Source organism: Pyxicephalus adspersus, chromosome 7 (genome assembly GCF_032062135.1).
Source record: "Pyxicephalus adspersus chromosome 7, UCB_Pads_2.0, whole genome shotgun sequence".
In the NCBI taxonomy this organism is placed as follows: domain Eukaryota; kingdom Metazoa; phylum Chordata; class Amphibia; order Anura; family Pyxicephalidae; genus Pyxicephalus; species Pyxicephalus adspersus.
This window is the reverse complement of record NC_092864.1, coordinates 11,242,447-11,269,538: the sequence shown is the minus strand read 5'-3', so window position 1 is coordinate 11,269,538 and position 27,092 is coordinate 11,242,447. Positions and strand designations below refer to the sequence as shown.

General features: G+C 41.2%; 1 protein-coding gene across 3 annotated transcripts in view; it reads right to left on the bottom strand.

The window, feature by feature from the left end:
• The window catches only part of EPN2 (epsin 2), a 42,515-nt gene extending 16,252 nt beyond the window's left edge, over positions 1-26,263 (bottom strand). For 2 of the 3 annotated variants that reach the window (XM_072417463.1, XM_072417462.1), the window contains exons 1-2: positions 26,065-26,263; positions 9,600-10,411 (exon numbers count right to left, since the gene is read on the bottom strand). In XM_072417463.1, the coding sequence (XP_072273564.1) occupies positions 9,600-10,197 (598 nt within the window). In that variant the 5' untranslated portion in view covers positions 10,198-10,411; positions 26,065-26,263. The remainder of the gene's footprint in view (positions 1-9,599; positions 10,412-26,064) is intronic. The other variant, XM_072417461.1, reaches the window with a different exon arrangement.
• Between the last annotated feature and the right edge of the window lie 829 nt (positions 26,264-27,092).

The following is a 27,092-nucleotide window of genomic DNA, read 5'->3' as shown; positions in this document are numbered from 1 at the left end:
AACTTATTGCTCACCCCCTTTACAACCAGCACTCTCCTCTTCCTTCATGCGCTCTGGGTTCCCACACTGACCACGTGAGGTTGCGATGCATGCGAGTAAACTGCTGCATCTGGGGAGATTCTACATATTAGCCACTTCCTGAGGCAGCCCCATAGAGAATGAATTGGGGCCGCAGTGAGCGGTACCAGTACCACTCACTGACATCAGATGTCAAATCTGCAGGCACTGTTTCTATAGATACCAGCAGTGTGAGTGCCCGAGCGGCTACCAAAGTGCCAGTCATCCGCCCTTACAATGTCAGCAATGACAGAACCTACATTTCTACAGTCACAGGTTCCCTCTAATAGTTTTCAGAGTACATTTGCTGCTGCACTATATCAGAGTATTATCTCCTCTGGAATGCTCCCATCTTGATTTAATAAACATGCAGGTTGCTTTTTTTTCTGGCCTCCTCCAGGGAAGCTGAAATGAATTCCAAACTCTACTAATCACTAAAGCAGGATTCCCATTGCACCATCTGTCTTCTGTCCTTAGTGTTTTCTATGCCAAGTCTGCAGCCAAAGAGGGACAGGAGAAGTGGGCACATGTCACAGGCGGCAGGTTATTGCTGCCTCTGCAGACTGAATTTAAAGTGGAACCACTGTCAGAATAAAGCTGTAAATGTACAAAAAGGACAAGGTACTGGTACTTGGCATGACTTGATTGCAAGCTGCAAGAAAGATCACAAGCCAGTTTTATTATTATCCAGTATTTATTTAGCGCTAACATATTACACAGTGCTGTACAAAGTCCACAGTCATGTCAGTAGCTGTCCCTCATAGAAGCCCGCAATCTAATGTCCCTACAATAGCCATATGTCATTACCATAGTCTAAGGTTAATTTGGGGGAAGCCAATTAACCTAACTGCATGTTTTTGGAATGTGGGAGGAAACCGGAGTACCCAGAGGAAACACGGGGAGAACCTGCAAACTCTATGCAGATAGTATCCTGGCCGAGATACCTGGGACCTAGAGCTGCAAAGGCCAAGTGTTAACCACTGAGCCACCGTGATAACAAACCAGTAATAGTCTCTCTTTACAGAAAATAAAACAGGTATCTATACTTCCATTCCGCTGCGTGCAGTACCCCAAAATACTGCTGCAAGTGTTGACTTTCTGGAACAATAAATCCACTAGAAAAAAGGGGTGGGCAAACTTTTTCAGCCAGGGGCCACAATCTGATTTTTGACAATTTGACAGAGGGGCCGGGCAGATGGGAGAGTGGGTGGGGTTATGCCATCATGACACCAATGACTGTGATGTCATGATGGTATAACCCCACCCACTGTCCCATCGCAGACTTGAGCCTGCGATGGAAGAGTGGGCGGGTTGTATGTAGAGACATAGCCCACCCACCTCCACGAGCCGGGATACAAACGAGGGCCAGAGCCGCGGACCACCCACAGGGCCAGAGAAACAACCTTGGGCAGTATACAGACCGCGGACCATAGTTTGCCTATGCCTGGTCTAGCTGCTCAAATCCAATGTTTGCCTACAAAAAGAAATGACAAGCTCCAGCACAATGATCCAGAGATCTTATAGTAACACATACAATGGACGATGTCAGTGAATCATTACAGAAAACATTCATTAAAAAAAATCAGATTAGAAGTATTTTAATACCTTCTGTGTTTTGCTGTTACATTTACACTTCTGTATATTCTGGCATCCAATGCTATTATTGCATTGGGTGTAAAGGATGCATAAAATGCATAGCCCATTCCCCTTGTTCCATGCACAGTAACAACTAATTAGAAAGTAGGCTTTTGCAACACTGTCATTTTATGTACACCTTCTGATGTTCACACATAAAGGAACCACTTTTACCCTTTCTGAATATATTAGAACAATTTTCATGTTTCTGGTACATAAAGGAGTTAATGTGTAGGCAGAGAGGAAATCCAGCATACAGCTACAATGTACTAACCCCCACTGACCTTGGTATGTGCATAGCAAGCTTTGCTTACACTCCTCTGCTTTACATTTTCCTCCTCACACAGCTATAAACCTTAAACAATCTTACATGAGTAAAAAAAGACCTTGTCTCTAAAAAATAAAATTGTATAAACTGCCATAACGAGGTGCATGAAAGCACCGTAAGTTAGCTTGGCTTCAGTGCATGGCAGAGTATATATTGCAGGTTACAAAACTGCTTGTTCATTAAGACATTTCAGTATTATCCAATCTGTTGAAGTAAATCATGCAATGCTTTTTGGCCAAGAGGAAAAAAAGCAGAAGCTAAATTAAACAAAATTAAATGTACTATACCAAACAAAATTACAAAGCATATTACTGCATTGGATTGCTGTATAATATCCCATTACCATGAGCAGAAATATGGGGTAACAAGCTCCTGGACTGTTGTCATATAGCTATAGCTGTAAAGGTGGAGGGATTTTAGATGCATTTTAGATGAAGGTTTTAGTGCATTAACAAATGATCATGCCTAGGGCTACTAAATCTGTGTTAATATAGTTTTCTAACCGCACGGCAAGATTTAGAAGTTAGGTTGTAGAAGGGTCATTTAGTTTCCTGTTACTATGGCAGAATTAGGAGGTTAGTTTTTATTACATCAGGTGTATTATACAGTTTCTTGTTAGGATGGCAGAAGTAGGAGGTTAGCTTTGTGGGACAAAAACTAATATTTACCATCTAAGTACATAAGTGAATACTAGACGATCACCAAACTAAACCTAACTTTATTAGAGATCTCAGGGTTCTACACAGCTATGTCTATGAAGAAATGGGTACAAGAGTTTGGATTAAGTTGTGCTGCAGGGTGGTGTGTTAATTTTTTACAATACACTAAAACCTTCATCAAGCGAAGAAAAGGGAAAAGTTTTTTTCTACTTAAAGCACTCACTAATATTAGCATATAGCCACCTGAAAGTTCATAGGACAGCTGGATATGCAGGTACGATCTGACCATCTTTTGGGAAAGTACTGTGCCCATATGCTGGGTTCATATGCGCAGTAATTATACTGTGTAAAGGTGTTCCCTCTCTGCTCTCTGTTCATCTAAATCAACAATGATTATATAAAAGAACTTCTTGGAGTGGCCCCTGTCTCTGGTGTCCATTCCTGTCCATTAATTGCAATGTAAAGAGATACTTGAACTATTATGAGCATCCCATAACTGTGAGTTTTATATAATTATGTAATTATGTGTTTTTCCATGAAAATCGAGATAATTGTAAATACTTATGATATGATTATGTGTTAACATCAAAGATCTCCCTTTCTGCCCTGAAGAAGTGGACAAAGTTTCTGAGAAACGCGTTGACAGTGGGAATATCATAGTGGGTGTCCATGCAAGAGATACTCAACAGTATGGTGTATGTTTTTATGTAATTGTTTATTGTCATTTTGTATTTAAATAAAAAGCTTTTATGATTTATATATCAGTAATTCTGTCCCAAGAGGAGATATAGAGGAATTCTAATACTTTTTCTGCCTATAGGTATTGTTGATCAGGTTGTCCCAATAGGAAGTATAGAAACTAGTGATATTGAGTGGAATTGTTTTGAGATCCACACTCTTCGTATAGAATAGGAAATTATCGTCCCATAGTCCCTGATAGAAACTTAAGAATAAAGGATAACTATGACAAATAAGAACTGATGATATGCTTTCAGAAGTGAAATCACTGATTTAACATGAGAGCCAGACAACTAGCATTTATAGTAGCATAGGTCAGCATAGTTTATCAATTCTATATGGATACAATGCCTACAAGCAATCTTTTCTTAGTAGAGCATTTGTCATCTGACAGATGCATTTACAAATAGAGAACGAGAGAAGACCTGTGTGTGTCTAGGTTGGGGATGGACACAAAAGAGTCACGTGATTACAAAAGACGCAGGCTGGGCCAGCCGCAGGACAATCATCCATTTATGTAAGCTAGCATTTGCAGGCAATGCATCTTACTCTGTTCACTGCTGGGCTGCAGGGATGTACAATGCAACTCCCCCAGGTTGAGCCCTTTCCAATCTTTAAAGCTGCTCTCAGCCATTGCAGGGCGGTCAGATCGTATCTGCCATTTTTTTTATAAGTATACATAAACATGCATGCTTAGATCACTTGTGTACATGTTTATGCAAAAGCAACAGGAGCAGGAAGCCTCACCAGACACCTTGAGAGATATCCAACACAGCCTGTGGCTATGTTTCCAAAGGCTGGCTAGCAGGGGGTGTCAGCTAGTGCCAATAGATTGATTCAGTCATGCAAACCATGCAAATTTCCATGCCTGAGACAATGCACTCACCTGTGAGGACATCACACATAACTGGAGGCAGATAATAAAACACAACCATCCATGTTATTATATTGTAAATGACCTGTATATGTTAAAGAGGAAAACATAGTCCTAGGCATTACAAAAGTATGTAACCTAATTATGGCAAAAAAGAAATGAATGACAGATTCACCCAAGATTCAAATTTGAGCCAGCCAAAAGGATTCACCAACATCTGTATTTTGTTTTTGTAAAAATGAGGTCACCATTCTGTATAAAATTTCATGTATATATGTATAAAACAGGCTTAAGAGAATTACAGATATAAAGCAGCCACCTTGCAAATCAAAGTTTGACAAGTCTGAACCAGGTAAAAAAAATACAAACAAATTTTGTTAGGTCAACTTTATGCTAGGGGCCCATTCACAACAAGGTGGTCCACTGTGGCATAGTTAATGTGCCCTAACATACATCAGTTTAAAGCAGCCTATTCAAATCTGCAGAAAGTTTGGGTGGCATGGTAATGCCCTTCTGCACTGTGTGTGGTGCACTGCACCCCGGGTGCGATGGAAAGGGGTGTTAGAGCAGACAAATGTGCATAATGTTGCTGTTGTGCCTTGCAGTAATGCAATAGCAATATAGTGCACTCAAATTTGTGAATAGGCTCTAAGCTGGCCACAGATATTACAGTTTGATTGTACAAAATTCTACAGATTTTCCTACTAGTCAGCATGTTGGCTGCCCGTAAACTAGGATCCAGCAATCATAAAATAAAGCCGCCCCTCACCAATCTGCCCACCAACGTCACCGTCTTCTCCCCATGTCTTCAGGGTCCCATGTCTATGATCATCTTTGGGGCTGACATAACTCTGGTGCATGCATGCACTGGTAACATAATCCCCCACTGCATTCCTTTCATATTACAGATTGTTTTTTCTTTTGCATTAGAGACTATTTAAGTCTCCACTTACAGTACATACATACAATATATCACTTTGTTTTGCACTGACAAAGCACAGGTTAAAACTAAAATCTCAATAAAACATTTGCTAATTGTAGCTATTCACTTTAAAGTATCAAATTTACAACAAAGATGCAAAAGGGTAACATTATGATTGTAAATGTAAACAATCACAGAAATGCAATCAGAATTGAATAGCAATCTGCAAATACAAGCTATTTTGTTCCTGTCCTTCAGCCAGGCAAAACAAAAAAAAAAATAAGCTTTTAACACTCCACCAACTTCAAGGGATAATTAGTTTGGATTTTGTCAGCAGGCTGAACACTATTCTCCATTTCAAAAGAGAGCTAAATTGGATTAGCTTGGGGTGATAATGACAGAGGGTGGAGCTTGGGACTTGCATTGTCACACTGCATGTATAGAAATGAGAGATTAGATGACAGTTTATGTTACAGATAAGGAGGAAGAGCAGCTGTTCATTTGCTGACTTTCTTTTCATTAAAGGAATAACTTTGATCTGTTGTACAACTTTTAAATATGCACCTAGACTCAAAGTGGGGCTGGGAACACACGTTCAATAATTGTCAGTGGAAAGGATTTTTCACGATCCTTTGCAACGACAAAGACTGAAGGATGAATGAACGAGCACTGTACAGCACCATTCTGCTCTATGGAGAGGGGAGAACGACGGGGCGGCACTCTCCCCCCTTCACCACCATTACGGTCATCCTTGGATCCGCCAGGATGGATCCATGAAGGACGAGCGCTGTACACACACCAGATTCTCGTCTGATATTAGCCCTGTGGTGATTATCGGACGAGAATCATCTGACGTGTGTACGTAGCCTAAGAGCTAGAATTGGGTAAGCAGATAAGTTTGTTACAGGTAAACTTTTGTGTATCGCTCCTATAGACATGGCTATCCCTTGCTGTATAGGTCATATATTAATGCCATGACTGTGACATATCTTGCAGTAAAAGAAAACAGCCTTATCTTCCCATGCCCTAGCCCAGGGGTCGTCAACCTTTACTATCAAAAGAGCCCCTTTGCCCCCTCTTCCACTAAAGAAAAATAGTCTGGAGCCGCAAAACATAACATGGTTTATAAACTTTTAAAAGTTTTATTCTTTTTTTAATTTTACCTGTTACAACAACAGAATACAACAAACAGAAGTGCAGTGGGCATGTGAAGGCCTACTTTGAAATAAATTAAACACTGAACTATGCCAGTCTTTTTGAGTCCTGTAGAGGACAATTTGGACAAATCTTTAAATGCTTTCCAAATTTGGAAAGCATCTAAAGAAAAAAAACAATGGTTTTGATTGAATGCAAGAATAATGTGAGCTTTAGTTAAGTGGGATAGTTCATCTTATTTTATTATCAATTATTTTATTTAAATTTACTGTGATCATGATCAAATTAATCCAATTCATATAATAATATACTTATTTATTTAAATGTATGTTTATCATGATTCATTAACCCAAGATCAATGCATAATTTATCAGATGATTAATATATAATTAGTTAATAAAAACCTAAACAAATCCATAATGGCAAATTAAAAAAAAAATATTAAATTCATGAGGATATATAATTACATTCGGATATTAAGTACCGGTAATTAAATTGGAGTGCATGATCAAATACCTATATACCTGAAGACATTAAAAAATCAATGAATGCATAATGATGTTGAAAACTTACTTAAAATGTCTGTCCCCATCATGAGCTCCTGACATTAAATGCATCCAGTCTTGTGTCCCACGTGGCCCTATGATGCGCCTTGATGTTTGATTCCGGGTAAGCACCCGGGAACACGTGGGACACGGGACTCCTATCAGCGAGGGACTCTCTCAAATCCTGTGCTGATGGCCCCAAAAGGGAAATCCCTCTCCTCCGCAATGGATTTGCTGGAGGAAGTTTCAACGGCGGCCGCGGTAAATAACAGTTATTCTTTTTTTTTCCATTTTTTTCTTTTGTCAAGGCCGAAGGGAGCCACAACAAGGAGGCTGAAGAGCCACATGCAGTTCCGGAGCCCCGGGTTGCCTACCCCTGCCCTAGCCCCTGTATACATCATGCTTCCATCTGAAGCTTTTGTATATTGTAACAAAGCCTATCATCTTACATTTACCTGAAAAAACATGTTTTCATGATATAATAAATGAGCCTTCCCTAAGGTTTCAGTTGTCTATATTTCTATCCACTTAATCCCCCCTTGGGTGGTGCCATTATTACAGCTCAGAATGATGGCCCTGCATCTTTTCCGAAGCCTTTCTCCACCACCTATTATGTCAGATGATATCATCTTCTGTGGTCTTGCAAGCTTCTAATTGCATGGAAGCCTTTAGTTTCCGGAAAAGGAGGCATTTCACACATTGGGACTGTTTTATTGACGCTCTCCAGGGCTGGAGAGGATACACTTTCAACAGTGAAGTTGGGTAATCCAGCAAACCAAGAATGGATCTAGTCCAGAATTAAAAACAAATAGCAAATGACTTAGAAAATACATTCAAGGTTTATTGGATCTCCCAACTTTACTGATGAAAGTGTATCCTCTCCAGTCTTAGAGATATAATAAATTAGGGCCATTATATCAGAAGTTGTAGAAAGCAAAGTTATCCGCAGAAGAGATGCAGGTCTCCCACGTGTGTAGTAGGGGGGCTGCAAATCAGAAGACCTTCAGTAAGATTTGTGTACATTTACAAATAATATATAACTGACGTTTGCAACAGGTTCTCTTTAAATTGTTAGGAGATGCATTGCACAGTAAAGTTGCACCTATTTTTATTATCCACAGCCTTTAGTCTACCTATTTGTATGCTTAGAATTATGTTTCAAAGCTAAAAATACAAGAGACACTGATTTACTGCTGATGTGCAAGAGATAGCATGAAGATCAGTGAGTTGTTCCTTTGGGAGATTATTGCTCTGCTGTAACTATCAAGAGGTCCCAGAGAGGACTGAATAATGCTTTACAGAGTAGCAGTATACTAATAATAACTTAAAGCTGGTCATAAAGATTTAGCTATAGATCAATTGTGAATTCGACCAAAGCGTATGGAAATCAAAAGAACCTCGATCGGTCAAGTTGGAAAATATCCATTGATCGTACAATTATGTCTTTGTTACACAGAAAACAATTTAATTTGTAATAAAGATCAAAATTTTTTAAATATCTATAGAAAAGCCCTCGGAGCATTTTGATGACAACATAAAAGAACATCTGAACAATATGGAGTACAAAGACGTATGTTAGATTGACTTGAAAGATAAGTGGCTGTCTCCATATTAAAAAAATAAAAGGACACGTAGGAACTTGTGACATCTATCTAAAAATAACACTGTCACAGACGCCGTGTACCTGGCAAGCTCAATAATTCCCACAGTGTGTACAAGATCTGAGTGGGAACACAACAGGGAATGTAAACCCAAAAATTAATATGTCATATATTGCAGCTGAGCAGTCATTAGACGTGGCAGCTGCACTCATTTCTTGTTTCAGGCTTTTTTCCCACTTTTATTTTCAACTAGAAAACCTGACAGTAACACAACTCCTGTCCTTGGGTGACAGGACTCACTGTACTGAATTCATGGAGCTGGGGCATTGCCACCTTATGACAGGACTATGGAAGGGTTTTATCTCCTCTTTTCCCTGTAACCTATAAGGGAAGTGTTTTGTAGACCACATAGACAGCTGGGAACAATATGATGCAGCATTGGATGTTATTAGCCTAATAGATTTCTAACAGGATCAGCAGGGAGAGAGTCCTTAAAAAGCATGACAGCGATTGATTTAGCTCACCTAAAAATATATATATATATATATATATATATATATATATATATCAGATTTGGGTAGCGGGACCCAATTCATTTATTAATTTTTTTAATTTTAGAACGTTATTTACTTGAGCAGCCTCCCTTGTGTAGACAATCAAAAGCCCCAAAAACTGCTGATGGGTGCCGCCATCTTGGATGTGATGTCAGCTGCTTCAGCAGACTGTCCATCAAGTTTCTATTAGTATTTTATTTCTGCCTGTAACTACAATGAGAAGATCTCCCATTCTGCCCGCAACCACATTGAGAAGATCTCCAGTCACTTTCTATCCCTGTGACAATAGGACAACAAATAGGGTGAAAGGTTGTCACCAAGACAGGAAGTGAAAGTTCCAACCCTTTTCAGTGTCTGTTGAAGAGATTTCCCATAATACAGAACAATAAATACCTGACAGACTCTAAAAGTATCACTCTATCAAACAAAAAATACAAACTTTTGTCTGGAGTTGGAGCAACTTTCAAGAGCAAATAGATGCGTTGGCCATAATACCTACTCCCCAAAAGTTAGATGTTGACATTTACTTACATCCATGGTACGATGCTGGAGAACCACCTGACTTTCCGTAGTCCTGTTCTGAGTAACTTGTAGACAGGTTAGGTTGACTAGATCCTCGTCCAAAATTGATCTGGTTGTTGCTCCCCACACCAGTGGCCACCTGTGCCATGCGCTCTTTGGTCTTAAGTGCCTGGGCTCTCTCGCCCTTCAGCCGTTCATCGTCCTTCAAGAGGCTCACCAACTGTTTAGACTTTTCCCGTACGTTAATCCCCTGGTCTTTGCCGTCCCGATCGATATATTGGAAGTCCTTTAGCGTCTGTATGGCGAAGATATTCTCTTTACACTGGTGGGACACCCTCTCCGAGCCAGTCTTGATGAGATAATCCAACAAGGTTAAGGCTTTGTAAACATGCCTCCAGTTCTTCCCGTGGTCATTGAGTCTTTTCCAGATCATGCTCATGATTTCAGAAAAAGCCACCACGTTGTAGGTCAGGTCGGCAATCTCCGTCATGAGGGAGCTAGAAGGACCCCAAGGGTCATTGGAGGTGGCTTCCCTGACTTTAATCTCGGCTTCTGAATAGTTATTTACAATGTTTTTCATTTGCCTTCGAATAGATGAGGTGGTCATTTTTGTACAGTTTAAAAATGTTAAAAAAAGAGATTTGTAATAAAAAAAAATCTATGTCATAAAAGAGCCCCGAAAATCCAGGACCAAAATGTCCTCACGTTAAAAGGGAGAAGTTGTAAATCGAAATGAATCGAGTCCACACATAGGAAGGAAAATGATCCAATTTTTGGTAAAACCATCTCCTTAACCCTTGTACATTTTGAGTCCACACGAGCTATAGAAAAAAAAAGGGAGAAAAAAACAATGTTTTATTTCTATAAAAATATAAGTAAATAACAAAAACAGAATAAATAATGCAAAACTACTACAGGCTACTGGTGACCAGCACACTTTTGTCATACAATGGTATTAACACTACCTGAGCTAATAGTTATGCTTTTTATCTCTCCCCCTATTGTGTGATACTTCCCCCACTTCCTAGATTGTAAACTCTTCGGGGCAGGGTCCTCTCCTCCTCCTGTGTCACTGTCTGTCATTTACAACCCCTATTTAATGTACAGCGCTGTGTAATATGTTGGCGCTATATAAATCCTGTTTAATAATTATATTAATAATAAGTGGCTAAGCTCCACGCCTGAGTCTAAGCCTTGCCCACTCACCACCCCTCTGTTCAATGAGATCTCCCATAATAACCAGTGTACCATGCTCCCAACCTCATAATGTCCCTTTCGCTCCCATATACCCAGGGAAGTAAATCTACCAACACTGTCTCTGGTGGCAAAGGAGTACAAGGACTTTCAGAACCAGGTCCCTTTTTTTTGAGGGATATATACACCAAAAATGAAAGTTAGCATTTAACTATTACAAAGTGTTATTTTGCACTAAATCTTTAATCAGGTCTGTAAATTATTCCACCCAATAAAAAAAAAAGTTGTTAAAAAAAATCAATTTCCAATTTAGCTAATCAATTTTTACATTATTCATTTTTGGTCTGCAAAATGAGAGGTATTTTTAGCAATACCTGGAGCTAAAGTGTGTCCCTTTTTCCTGAGGGGTATGTTAAAACAAATATCAATTCCTAATATCAGTTCCTGATAGAAATGTGCTGTTACCTGGTCATTCCCACTTTCTCATTTGCATGAACAGAAACAGCTGTAATGGTATGGAAATACCTGGGGGCAAAGTGTTTGCATTATAATTGTCTGGTTGAGACACCTGCTGTCTTCCAAATGCAAAGAGCTGCATGGTCACTGGTTGCTTGGACATTTAGAGACGTGTCATCCCTATATAAGCTGAATTTGGCTTGGTTTTAAGAAAAATTGTTTTATAAAAGATAAAGGTCCATGTAACAATGGTTACTAAAAGCAAGTAACACCAGATATCTGAGGGCATATCTACTATTCTGCCCATCTTCCCTGACAGCCATAGTGCCCTATGGGACTGATAGGAGGGTGTGATGGGGATTTGAGTTTAAAGCATACCTAAACTCAGAAATTTTACTTTACATGAAAGGGTAGACAAGCCTTTTATGTAAAGTAAAAATTTGGTTTGTTTAGGGTTTTTGTGCAACACCCACTACCCCCTAATTCTCGATCGGAATGAATGGGAGCGCAAAGCTTTTTGGTGCTCCTTCTGTGCATGCCCGAGCAATTTGCCAATCTCACGCATGAGCAGTGAGATTGGCAAGTTTTTTTGCCAACCTATGTCACCAGATCTCGCGCCTGCGTCGGATGACGTAGGAAGAAGAACCCAGAAAAAGAGGCAAAAAAGGTGCTGCCTGGTGCACCGGCTCAGAGACGGATGCTGGGATGACGCAGGACACTATGGAAGACACCTCCGAATGGATCGGGCTGCCCTGCAGGATTGAAGGTAACTATTTTTTTTGTTTTAAGGACTTTTCAGTTTAGTTCCTCTTTAAGTCAAGGCTGCCAGAGACATGACATTGGGGATCCATTTGGCCAAAGTCAGGTGAATGTCTCATGATTATGGGAAAGTTGACTTTATACTAGTCAGTGGTGTCCTTGATAGGGATGGTTTATCTGGCGACCTTCATTGACCCATCAAGAAGCAGCACTGATCTGCATTAGGCAGCGCTCCCTAAAATCCGCTGGCCAATAGAAGCAATTTCCTACAATCAGATCGAATAGTCGTTAGTGTAAACTGCAGGGGACACTCCCATTGGCTAGTGTTTCTTAGGGATTACTCCCTGCTGCATAGTAATTAAAGAATGAGCATTTTCGACAAACATTTCATCAATAGATTATTTACATATTCAGAATGCTTAATTTTTATATCTGTGTCATATTTCAATCTAACATCACTGAGGTCTTTTGCACACCTTGCTGAGTTTATTTATGAAAATAGAGAATGTCACAAGGGAAGCTGGAACACACAAAGATGTGTGGAAACACACAAACCACCCAAAGTGACAGGAACAAGGGAGGGGCAAAAATATCACAGTTAAAAATATCCAGGACCAAAGATATCTGGGGCTGACCCACTCCATCAAGAACAACCTGCACCCAAAATAACACTTTGCTTGGACTGCCCCTTTAGTCCAACACTGCACAATATGATAGCGTTCATACAGAATCAAAAAGTTCTTTTGGCATGAAATCTTTGTAACATGTATGTTGGTCAGTTTGCAGTTGGATTTCCTGAGCTGATTTTAGGGTATTCTATATTGTCTCAGAGCCCCCTGGTAAGTTCCTGTGTGTTTTTAACACAAGATGTAGCAGGTTCAGGTACTTCCTGCTGCTGTGAACAATAATCGTGTAAATAAACACATTGACCACACGTTCCGGAGGAAAACATGAGACCCAAGATACAAGCTTAGTTATATGTTAGGCTTAAGTCCTGACTGCATGGTGGAAAGGTTGGAGCACAGCTGGAAAGGTTTATCACAAAGTTGTGTCCACCTGAAACTGATTTTGTATTCTGGCCAAGTGCTACAGAATCCGGGTACAAAAAATATATTTAAAGGGTCAGTTAAGTTACATTGTTTTTTATACAAGCTAAAAGTTGAAAGAGACATTTTGTTCATTTAAACCTGGGGACCCCATACTTACCTTTCCAACGATCCCCCAGAGAAACTTTCTCGATCACAGCCAACAAATCACGGTGGCTGTTTAAGTGACATCATGCATTCCATCATTGCAATTGCCTAATTGGACCCATCACTACAATACAGGAGGAGGTCACATGACACCCCATGCCGGGCAGTACCAATTACTTTCAGCTGGCTGCAATAAAGGAAGGGATTGCTGGGTTGGGAATGTGATTTTACACAGGTACTGTCCCTTTCCCCTATATCAGCAGATTGAAAGAATCTCTAAAGTGACCCCATGCTTTGGCAATGTCCATTGCACTTATCTTCTTCAGTTTCTGTGCCCTGGACACTCATTTGGTTACCAATTAGGCTGTAGGAGGTTGTAGCGCTCCAATGGATGGTTTTCTGAACTAAGAGTTGCACATTGCCTGCATATTTCAATGCATTTTTCTAGAGACATTCAGAATATACCTTGGATACAAAAATATAAAAAATATTTCTGTAAAGTAATCTGAGACCTGAGACAACACGGTAGCAGGTGTTTACCTTAATGATGACCTTTAATGATGAGACATAGTTGTCATCATAGAACCCTATGGCCATAATATGGATGGGGGTTTGAAGATCACAGTGCTGTGCAGGTTGATAACCTTGTTTGAAATGATACAGAAGAGTAAAGTTAAAGTTTACTCATATTAATCCCGACTTCAGCTCTCCTACAAAAACACTACAACTCCCAGCACACCCGGCAGCCTCTGGAGGCCTCCACGTGTCCTTATTAATGTAACCGTATCATCTGTCCTGGTTTGTCATAGTGTAAAGCAGACAGGAAGGCAGACAAGTGGGCATTGTGATGCAGGGAGGAGGAAGAGAATACAAACTTTGCTCTTATACAGCAAGACAGAGAGCGCTTCATGCTACGCTATAAATGGGGACATTCATGGGCTTTCCTGGTTTAGAGAGCGTGTCCTGATTCACACAGCAGACGTGCAAATCGTGCAGAGATTGTGCACATTGTTCTTCTCCGGTTTATCCTAAACTATGTAAACCTAATCACTCACATCTCCTAAAAGCTAATGTCATTTCAGAAGTCATTTTCAATCTGCAGCTTTCTTTAAAATAATACCTGGTGATCGTGCCATGAAATTGTTGTTTAGGTACTTTTTGTTGGATGACAATGCTCTGTCCCCATACTAATTATGTTCCTGAGTTTCCCTGGTTTGCCATAGTGGTATCATTACTAATGTACAGGGCTGCGTAATGCGTTGGCGCTATATAAATACTGTTTATTAATAATAATAATTACACTAGTCTACCATTGTCACAGATAGGAAATCCACAACAAGTGTCATGCAGCCATTGCTGCAGTACAATAGGCATTGGCTATAAAGATGCCGCATGAGATCAGCAGAAAATGGGCAATTTTCTATGATACACAATGTCATTGAGTTAGGGTTTAGAGCTACTTCAACACAAACTGGTAAAGTGTTAAAACTAGTGAAAAGGCTAGGCAGCTATCTTTTATGGAGGCCATTCTTGTTGACAACCATCCTTCAGACTAGGCAGCCATCTTTCATGACAACCATCCTTCAGAATAGGCAGCCATCTTTCATGACAACCATCCTTCAGAATAGGCAGCCATTTTTCATGCTAAAGGGTTTACAGCTTCTGTCAAATTATAATTGCTATAATAAACTGAAAAGCTGACACCATCCAGAAAGTAACCAATGACTAAACCTCACGATGATGTCTTCACATGCAAACCACCCAATGGAATAATATATTCAAATCAACTTACACTTACTTGTTGAAAGGATTGTATTGCCTCGAAGGCTTAAACACCAAAACATCTTACTAGAAGACCAAACATACCGGTATATAAAACAATAGTGCATGATCTGTACTGGCCTATGCTACAAGGTGAATATATAGTGATCATTTTAATGGCTCCTTCAAACTTAATGGACCCTTTGAAGCCATGAAATGTGTCAATGCAAGATCTAGATCTTTGCCATGGGCTGATTCTAGAGCCACGTCAACCATACACCAATGTCTCAGCGGTTAGAAATCATAGAGGACAATAAAAAGCTCACAGTGTTTCTAAACCACCCTCTACCACTAGAAGTAGTTTTTATTTGTACTCCCAGAGAAATGTCTCATCACTTCCTTTCACAGTGACCCCTTCCACTGGGACAGTAAGCGAGAAGAACCTCTCCTATGATGGACTAAACGTTATCGGAATGATCTCCAATGGTAACGCAGACCGGAAGTGATGACCAATAATAAACAAGTATCATTTGTGAGACCAAGCAGTCCTTAGAATAATGCAGTTTTCCATATTTGTGGAAATTTACACATTAAAATGACGAATCAGGGTGTAGGAGTAGGGTGGGACCTTTCCAAAGTCATCCACAGCCAATGAAATTTTCTGTTTTTTTTTCTCTAAGAACAGAGAATGTGGTATTTCGGAAACACAGCCATATTGCATAGCATAGCATGTACTGCTACGGCAGGTGAAATTGCTCATAAATAAAGTGTCTTATTTCCCAATTTTTTGCAATCAGCTGTTCCTCCAATAGTGTGACGTATGGTTGGTACCTGCAGCACACCGCACGAGCCCCAACAATCCTGCCTGTCTAAGTGTTAATTCCCAGTGACAGCTCGAGTCGCCGTCTCTTTATATGGATATAATCCCACAGGTCTGCATCATGTTAAATCATAAAGCAAGTGGGAGCAGGTTCTTGAGTACGCACTCTCGGCAGCGGAGGAGCCACACACTTTTCTTGGTCTACTTCCAGACACATGGAATTCATTCCCGGAGAATGTCTACAGCAGACTGACAGCCAAACTCAGGATGTTACCAAGTACAACGAGCCAAGAGGGGCCACTAAATACGCTCAGGCCCTGCAGGCCTAACTCTGCAGTCTGCATCTGCCAGAGGATAGCCATGCCGTCCACTGAAACCTATCAATGCTTTTGAAAAATTATAGCTTGGATCCCTGGTTATGGATAGGCCTGATGTCTATGGCAACCAGTTGGGACCTGTACAAAAATGACAGCTAGAATCCAGTTGCTTTGGATGTGTGCAACTCAAGTCAACCAATGTGGACCTTAAAAAAATAATATCTAGATCTTGATGAAGTCTTGCAAGCAGAGGCTGTGCAATACATGGAAAATCCTAAAAGGAATGTTATATCCAAATTACTGCACTAAAAAACTACAGAACATATAAATTTAGCTGCATCTTCCCTCTAAAACAGGGATGTTAAAGTCCTAAAATCATTTTGGATTTTTTTTTGCTTCACCTAACAGGCAGGCACATGTGCAAAATGTGCAATGCAATATTACATTGTGCCGATTATACTTGCCATACAATTGTCAGTCATCACACAATTGTGACACTGTTCCTGTCAATGGGTTGGGTGGGTTCTGGTGCCCACATTGTGTGTTCACAGCTCCTCCTTTTACATTCCCCATAATATAAAATAAATAAAAATCCAGCAAGGATGGTGAGAGTCCAATATAGGTGTGCGGACCCAGGAACTTGAGGTTTTCAGTGGATAGACCCTTTAACACCTGCAACCTTATCCAGGCAACTTCCTATTTATTCACTTGAATGACCTTGCAGTGGCCTCTCAGTCTATGCCCAAAATATATCAGGCATGCTGATTAGCTGGGGGACAGGATGCTTCACATTCCAAAACTGAACTCTGCTTTCCATAGCCCAGAGCAGGGTGCCAGGATATACCAAACTTGTAAAAGGAAACCTCCTCTGTACTTGAACCTCCATCTCCCATTCGAGGAAAGTGACATACCGGGTACTCCCTGGTGATCATGTGGCTTCCCTTCCTTCACATGACAGTGCCAGTGCATGTTGGCCTGGGTACCCAGTGTTGCCACATAGGGCTGGGGTGCAGATCTTCACCCAACTTGACATTGAGGAAGATAATAGGGAGCAGCAAGAACATAAAATAAGAGTAGGTGTATCTGATAAAACTAACAATAGTGTGAACCTGTTACTTTGTAAACATGTATATCTTTTTATACACCAACAAGGTGATACCAGCTGCCTTTTTGTCACCTTTGTGCAATGTTCATGAGTCTGAAACCTAAAAATAAGACAGGGCGCTATATATCCACTGGCTTGGCTCTTCCCTTGCAAAAGTCACCTTTCCAGAACAAGGTGAGATTTACACAGCCGTGCCACACATAGACCTGATTTTACTCATCTTCATCTAATCAACCCTTACAGGTCATGCCTGTGACTGGACAGTAAAAGGAGAAACAGCAGACTGATGGGTTCATCTGTTTGTGATATCCTCCTATGAGCATGTTCCGGAGCCCTGCAGCACCCTTACCTCCTACTTCACCCAGACAGAGCAACAAAAAGCTGATATCAGATTAAAATACTTTTTAATATGTATTATAGAATACAGAATGCATTACTTTGTGTCCTTTATATCAGCCTAGAATTCAGCATTAAATCTCAGAACTGTTTAATAACAGATCACGGATGAGCAGACAACATGGAAGATGGAATATATACAATAATCTAAAGCTCCAGCTCCGAACAGACCAGGGTGAATTAAGTGTAAAGGAAATATTTAGAACTTGTATGAGTGGAAGCTTAAAGTACCGCACCGGTTTATTTTCCGCCGTCAGGAAACCAATAAATAAACGGAGCCTATGTGAAATATAAGTGTGTACAGTCGGCTTGGCTGTGTGTACCTTTACCCAGCACAGTGTCTCATTGATGGAGATGTCGCACCGCACAGCGCTGTGCCTATTTTCCGTGACGTCATTATCGGTTGCCCAGCGACGAGCATCTGTTCTGCTTCACGACCGGCTTACAGCTGCAGTGCCATTTATCCCCATTAACAAGCTAGATGCAAACATTTCCTCATTGAGGTTTTTTTTTAAGGTCCCTCACACCTTCCTGAACTCTGGCAAACTACTTCTGGTCTGGAATTTGTACAAGGTGACAGCTGATGAGCGATCACATGGCCCTACCACATGGCAGCTGATAAAGGATCACATGACTCATTTCATTCCTGGGTCCTGTTCACCCTAAAGCTACTGCTGGGCAGGTTTGGAGAACACAAGCATGGCAAAGTAAATTGATCACCCACAGGAGTTCTAATTTCAACTCCCGTGCCTGTCCTGAGTCAGAAATGGTGTGGCAGGCAGGGAAAATGCATTTATAGAAGGATGTCAGCCCTCCCTGTTCTCCAAAACTAGGATTTGTCTCAGAGGCCGCCCAAAATTGGACTGCAAAACCCTATGCTGGACAAAGGATCCTGATCAAAACTTCATCACCATTCAGCAAACAGTGCACCTAAGCTATAACCAAAACCTGAACTACAAGAACTGCAGCCAAGGAAGCTAGAAGGGAGCTGACTTTATTAAACTAAATCAGCTCCAAAATTCAAATGAATAGAAATTGAACAATGCAACCCCTTTTCTTGATACTGAATGCTTTTGGTTGATCAAATTCAGAAATTATCAATTTATGGCCAAACGATCAAACAGGCTGCTGGGATGAACAGGAAAATAGACCTTACTAACCAAACATAAACCTAATATTAAACAATAAATCAGGTCCAATTCAACATTTGATATTTGCTGTTTACAAACAGGGCGGACACAATGGAATCTTTAGAGATCAAATGTTTATTAGCCTGTTAATGTTACATAATAAACCCAACTTGTGACCCACAAACCGCTGGGTGTGCCAAGTGGTGTGCCCAGCTAAAGGAGTTTGGGAGAACCTTGTGTGTGTATACGGGAGTCCCAACTTCTTAAACAGAGACCCACTCCTCCTGTGTACCCCCAGCTGCTTCTGCTCCTTCAATTTTCTCCCCATGCAGAGCAGCAAAGCAGTGAACTTAAAAGCTCTTAATGTACCAAAGCTCTCCAAGACTGGAGAAGATAAACTGTCATGGGAGAACTTGGGTAATCCAACAAACCCGTAATTGAATCTGGTCCAGGATTGAAAACATGTCCCCTGAGACCAACAAACCCCTTGTACATGCTTCCTATTATTTCTCATCTGGACTACTGTAACATCCTCCTCTCTGGTATTCCACTAACCCGACTCTCTCCTCTTCAATCTATTATGAATGCTGCAGCCAGACTCATCCATCCTTCCCTCCGCTCCTCTTCTGCTGCATCTCTTAGCAGATCTCTACACTGGCTTCCATTTTACCTTAGAATCAAATTCATCTCCTGTGCTTTGCCTTCAAATCCCTCCACAGTTATTGTCCCACTTACATTTCTGACTTGGTAAAAAAGTACTCCCCCAGCCGCTCTCTCCGCTCCTCCAATACCTCCTAATGACTTCCTCACTCATAACCTCATCACACTCACGGACACAAGACTTCTCTAGAGCTGCTCCAAGTCTCTGGAATGGTCTTCCTCGTTCTATTCGGCTTGCTCCTACTTTCTGCTCATTTAAAAGAGCACTCAAAACCCATTTTTTCAAACTTGCCTCTTCTTCTGTCTTTTGAAACTATCACTACTTCCAACACTACATATCTCCCATCCTATTGTGTGTGGAATTCCCCCACCTACTAGATTGTAAGCTCTTCGGGGCAGGGTCCTCTCCTCCTGTATCACTGTCTGTATTTCTGTCATTTGCAATCCCTATTTAATGTACAGCGCTGCGTAATATGTTGGCGCTATATAAATCCTGTTTATTAATAATAATAATAATAATAATTATAATTTGCCTACCTTACAATTTTTAAGAAATCCATTTCAGGTTTGCTGGATTGCCCAGGTTCTGCCATGATCTTCTCTAGTCTTGGAGAGCTTTAATAAATCAGGTCCAAAGTATATGACCTCCTCCAGCATCCATTCAGCCACCCACTGTCACCCAACTGCTCCTAAGGTCACATAAGAACCCCAAGTGACAGCAGGAAAACCAAAAAAGCAGGTAGTAATATGCTTTAAATTCCCCACTGCACTAAATATCATTGGTGAAGGAGCGGGACTTCTGGTAGTTGCAAAGTAAATGCCCCCTTCCCTGGCTAGATGCCCTAAAATTCTTTAAAGTGTATGTAAACCATAAAAATTTGAAACTTGAAAAACTTCTCTTATTTGCTCGCTCACATACCACGTGTGATAAGTGCAAAATACATCTGTTGATCTTTCCAACAGTGAGCTAATAATTTCCCGTTCCCTCTGTTACATTGTTATAAGTTACATTGTTACCAGCTATCCCAGCAGACTGCAGAACACCTCCTGCCTATGTTATGCTAAAGATGAGAGGGATAGGTGTTCTGTAGTCCTGTTTTAGACCAAGTGTGTTACTGGCAGAATTACCAGGTGGAAAATAAATAGAAAAATCCCTATAGGACTGGTAAGCTGCGATATAAAAAAAAATAACAAGCTTTGCCAGTTAGTATATAGCCCCGCCTGGCTGTTTTACAGGCCCAACACTATGACGGGCATCCTTATTCCATCACAGTGTTTTATTAGAAGCATGTGGCATGGAACAGGAGAGAGACAGCAGTTCAGGAAGCGTCAATGCTGTGTTACATCAGCCCCAGCTTCAGGATTCCCCAGTACTGAAGTATTCACCCAAAGTTGCGTGCAGGCTGTAATAGAGAAATGCAGAAGTCGGAGCCAGAAAGTCTGGGGAGTAATCAATGTGCCAATGATACATCCACCCGCACCAATCTCTTTACACAGACGCACATTTAAGTGGCACCAACAATATGCCCACTGCACTCTATTATATTAGGTCCAATGGCCACTAAGACTAAATAGAGGGTACATGCAGAGTGAATGTCAAGCTGACATGAGTCTCTGCACAAATGCAATTCACTGAGCTGCAAACCACTGAAGAATTAGTTAATTAGCTATTCCATAGAAGGTAACTAAGACTTCCTTAAGCTAGGTACACACTTCCAATAAATATTGATAGAAAACAAACAATTAAGTCCGATCAACGATTATGCACGACTATATTTGAACAATTGTATTGTGCAAAATTCTGTACATGCTGTAACAATACAATTGTTCAAATATAATCCACCAATAATGTACACACACTATCAATAATTATCGTTAGAAAACAAACGATTAAAACCGATCAACCATTATGCACGATTATAATTGAACGGTTGTATTGTGCACAATTCTGTACATGCTGTAACGATACGTTCGTTCAAATATAATCCAATAATGTACACGATGCAGGAAGTGAGATGGAAAGGACAGGACGGTCATTCATTTCCAGGGACAATCCTCGTTCGTTGGCGTCTTTGGTCAGTGGTTGTGCACCTTTTTGTTAACGATTCTCGTACGATCGGTCGTTAGTCATTTGTTTCCAACGACATTTATTGGAAGTGTGTACGCAGCTTTATTGATTTATCAGTTATGCAATCAGTTCACAGGTATGAGATGACTTGAAAGCCTGCCATATACTACATTAGGGTTTCCCAAGCAGGGTTCTGTCGGAGGTTGCTAGGGGTTCCTTGAGCAATTTGTACCTCTCAGATCCGCTTAACACCAATAATGGTTTTGGCTATCTGTATGGGTGGCATTGTACCCACTGACCAGCAATGTAAGAGGCATTCTTATCACTGACCCCACACTAATGTACGGTGAGCTGTGGATATAATATTTATAGATGGAGTTCCCTGAAGACCAAAAAGTTATTTTCAAGGGTCTGATACTTCTCCCACCTCTTAGATTGTAAGCTCTTCTGGGCAGGGTCCTCTGCTCCTCCTGTGTCACTGTCTGTAGCTGTCTGTCATTTGAAGCCCTATTTATTGTACAACACTGTGTAATATGTTGGCGCTATATAAATCCTGTTTAATAATAAAAAAGGGTTCCCCCATGTTTAAAGTGGTTTAACTGGTTGCCACAAATGACACAGGGATTTATACACGAGGCCTAGCAAGCAGAACACAGACATCAGCAAATGCAAATTATCAATCTTTAGCCAGGATACAGAAACACAATGGTTGCCGCTTGGTTGTTAGGGGTTACCACTGCCTAGCTCAGGCCTATAAATCAGGAGATTTGTTGCTGCATCACAGATCAGAGAATATGTAACAATAAAGGAATCCTCCGGGTTTATATCTCCAAGGTGCTTCTGTGACACAATAATAAACCGAGGATCACAAACACCTCGCCCGGGCTGCCCTGGTGCGTCCAACCGACCCTGATACTTTACTGGCACTCAAAACATGCAAACCGAGGGGGAATCTGACACTCCAGCATGACTAACACTAAAGCACGAAGATTGCAAAACCAGATAACCTTTTCTGATGAGAAAACCTCCGTAGATGTAACATGAATCAGCAGCGAGGAAAACATGACAATTTTAAAGTTGCTTAACGTGTAAAACGACCAAGGTGTAAAACGTCCTGCCTTCCGGCCTACATGCAGCGGCGGCGCTGGTCATTTAGTTCCCCCAGCCAATCTTCATACTGTGGTCAGGAGTTGATACAACCTAAACCTCTATAATGTATAAGATGTGTTTGCAAGGCCTTGAAAGGCATTACCTGAACCTCTCTAAAATATGTTTGTTTTTTTTACCAGATAGGAGAGAAGGTTCAGACCTGCTTCAGAATCAAACGGTCCGACACGGCAACCACTTAGGTGTCAAGACGACCGAATCTCATCAGATTTGGTTTTAGATTTTATCTGCTGGATCGACAAAATGTACTGTGGAGTGAGGGACAACCAAAATGTAGGTAGACACCATTAATGTTTGTTGGAAATGAAAACTGAACTGAACTGAAAATTATCTTTTAGTTATTGGAAGATAATGAACAACGGAATTATCTGCAGTAGGGGTGTCAAACTCAAATACACAGAGGGCCAAAACTTAGACAAAGTCGCAGGCCAAACTTGAAGTTTATTGAAAAAATTGAGGAAGTTTTTCCTTCCCATTAGATATAAAACCTTTTCATATGGAAACAAAGGAGTTTTACTTGACATTCAATCTGGAATAAGCCTATAATAGAGAAATAGCACCGCTACTACAATTCCCTGTGTCAGTAAAACAGTTCAATGTGGGGCTTAATGTTATGAGTGGCTGGAACTCGCTCTTCACTGAAATAGCACGGCTACTACAATTCCCTGATTCTATAAAACAGTCCAATGTGGGGCCACGATCAGGCAGAGAGCCCGCTGGTCTATAAACACGAGTGATGCTGGGAATTGTAGTAGCGGCACTATTTCAATGCAGCGGCGGGCCAGCTGCAAATTCATATTTAGATTTCCTTTGGGGACCAAAACAAATCCCTCTTAGCCCTCGGGCCAGCGTTTGACACCCCTGACCTACAGTATTCTATTGTTCTATTCAAAGATACAAAAGATTTAAAGCATGGCAGAAGATCTAAAGAAAAGGGACAGAACGTTGTCACCCTAACTTGTTGTCACTTCCAGCAACAAGATCATAAACAAGGACTTTCGTGGCATTGTAATGAACATAGCAACTTCACAAATATTCAAAACTATATTGGATTGAAGCTGTTGGGCTTTGGTCTTTATCAAATCTAAGGTTGGCAACTATGCTCATTGTTACACACATATCTAAAGCAACCAATCGGAAATAAGCTTTCATTAACATATAGCATGCAGGATAACAAGAGGTGACTTCTGATTGGCTCTCCTTGGTTACTGCCTTTTTAGAACAAATACAGAAGATGATCCTTATTTGACCTGGCCGGTAATGGTTGGATCAAGAAATAATTGCATGACTGTGGGCTACCCCAACTGCAAAATAATGAATCTCACAGGAAGAATCTAAATCTGCCCATAATATTTTAACATGATTAAACAGAGTTTTTACAATCTCCATCCAAAACTATCAATACACTTTGTATGCTATTAGGGAAGTCCATGCATTACATAGGTGTCAGTAACCCTAAAACTGACTATACATTACAATCTATTTGTTCAAATAGATCCATCAGAACTACCAAAAGAAGGAGACAAAACATAGAGGTGAGCAAAAAGACCCCAAACCTTTAGGTTATCAGGAACAGGTTGGGCAGTTATGACTGACTGGAGGAGTTAGATAGTGAGATAGAGTTCCCTGGTATTCAACATTTACCATAACATATAAAAAGTTCAGGGGTAACTCAGCTCATCAGGCTTAACCCATAAGTAACATCAGATTGTAACGTGTGTGGGCAGCAAAACCATGGACTACCCATCTATACTGTTCCCCTGAAGTCAACCTGCTAATAATAAGTGCAAAACACGTGCACTCAATCAATGCAATCCAAACATCTATAAAAAGCCATACTGCGATCTTCTCGCTCTTGCACTGTAGGTATCTTTACCAGCCACTTTTCGGTGGTGCCAACAAAAGCTTAGCTAGGCCACTAAGACATCTGGGCACCGATTATTATAGAAGCAGCTCATCATGCTAGGAAAGTAAATAAAAGCTTCTGATAAAATATATTTGGCTGCGTATTCATATCAACGCAACGTTTACCTAAAAGATGTTTACCAACCAACCCGCCGTCCATGTGCTTTCTATAAAAAAAAAAAAAGAAGCATACCAAAAACAATGCAATGATAAATTCCTTCTCGGTCTGGAACCCTACCCTCCGCACAAAAATGTCAGCACGCCCAGCTTTCGTAACCAGTGTCACAGGAGCTTACAAGTACAATGAGCCTGATAACACAGGAATTCCTTCTGAAAACAAAAACTTACAATTGTCTTGTACACCAAATTTACCGGCCTGATGGCGTTTTATCAATACGAAAATATTCGTTGGTGATTTACAAGAATTGGGTTCCTATCGGGTAAATGGAGCCAGTCTTGGATGGGAGTTGTGGGTGATCACAAATGTAAACAAGCGATTCTTCAGCGATTTATTATCGAACACTGTTCTGCACATTGTGATTAATGAAGGATACAATGTATCCGTTTTCAATTTATAATGATCTGGTAACAACTTGGAGGGGACTTTGATTTGTGCAACTTTGGTTAATTTTTTTCACATTGAAAGATCGATTAAAGAATCAAAGCCATGCACTTGTGGCTACCACTGAATGTAAACTTTTCATCACATTGAATGATCAATTAAATGACCACAAATGGAATGTAAACATTTCGAAAGGTCAACAAAGAGGTGGGCAGACATTAACACAAAAAAAAGACAATTCACAATGATCAGGTGGTCTCTACAGCACAAAAAGAGTTAATGACCTAAAAAAATGCCAAATTGTGGTGGGGGAGGTCATCCAAAGGCCCTTCCAACAATGCTCCTGATCCCAGGTCTTAAGTGTTACCCTATCCCACTTCCTCCCCTTGTCGCCACAAGGAACAAAAGTGCAACAGGGAATCCTACAATCTCATCCCAGCAGTTTACAAAGTTAAAAAAAGCATTGAATGCTAAAAAAAAAATTAATGAAACAAGGCGTGCGGTTCTGCCCCAGGGTGGGTGGATGGCAGGCTGTGGGCACAGGGTGGGGTAGTTTTGGTGCCACAGCGCAGAGGTGTTGTATCCAGCAGATTGCAGTACATGCACAACAGTGTGCCAAGAGGTATTTTAGGGAGGGAGGTTATTTATGCCAAGATACTCTGCCCACCGGAATTCTCGGGCACACTGGTGGTAATGGGGGAGGGAGACACCTTAATACAAGCCCTTGGGGTTTAAATAAATAAAAAGGGAAGGAAGGTGGGGGAGGTGTGGGGGGGGGGGTGATCCCACACACAAATAAAAAAAAGAAGAGGCCTCTTCCTGCAGATATCTCATGCAACAGGGCCCAGGGATGGCAGAGGAAAGTGGGCATTGGGTTTGGAAGAGGGGGGTGTACAGGCTGATCTCCCCTCCACTCCTCCAGATGTAAACAGCAAGACCACCCCCTCACACCCTTAATAGGAAAAAAAGAGACACACTCACCCCAGTGGGCTCCAAGTCCTCTTCCTGCAGGGGGATCAGTGGGCAGCAGAAGGGGCAGGGAGGGTAGTCCTCTCTCCCCACCCCTGGCAGCACAGGGTGGCAGTGCACAGGGGGGGGGGGTAAGCTCTGGCAGTAAGGCTCACAGCAGCAGATCTGGAGTGTGTGCAGCCCTGGAGCAGGCAGGGAGATGTGAGCAGAGCAACCAGGGAAGGATGAGGAGGGGAGGAGAGAAGGGAGGAGGAGAGAAACAAGAGCCTGCAAGGAAGGGAGGGGGAGAGAGCAGGGAGGAGGAAGGGAGAGGATGATGGGGGGGTTGTCACTCATTGCACAAGTATCTCATCACTGCATGACTGCCAGGTGTGAGGGCACTACAGAGGTCAGCAGACAGATTCATTCTAATAGGATGCAGGCTCTTGAAGTTTACCATCACAAATGGTGGCTTTGCATGTGTATCACCAGCATTGTATTGCAGCAGGGGGGCATCAGAAGGTTGTAGAAGCAACATGTTGCTTGCTAAATATTATAGTCCTATCTATTATTCTATGCTGGCTCTTGTAGTTCCCAAGCAGCTGGAGTAATGTCATTGGCATGCAGGGGTAATACTAATATTAGAAGGTTCTGGAAGCAACAAGTGGATTGCTAACTGTTCAGTGCTGGCTCTTGTTGTTCCACAGAAGGTGAAGGGCATCACACACAAGATGCATTATACGAATGTTGTAGCTGTGGACACTTCGCTGAACTACAAGTCACAGCAGCCATACTATACTGTAGTACTTCAACATCTGGACCAACGGTTCTACTTTTTGTACCGAATGAAGGGAGGGTGCGGGGGAAGCAACATGACACAGAGCTACAGGTCCCAGCTGCTATTTCATGCTGGTTCTTGTAGTTCCACAGCACCTGAATCAATGGCATCAGACATTGTCGCTTTGCATTATTACATGCAGAGTGGGATTGCATGAGTAAGGCTACGTACACACGTGCAATAATTTTCGTTGGAAACGAACAATTGACGACCGATTGGCCGA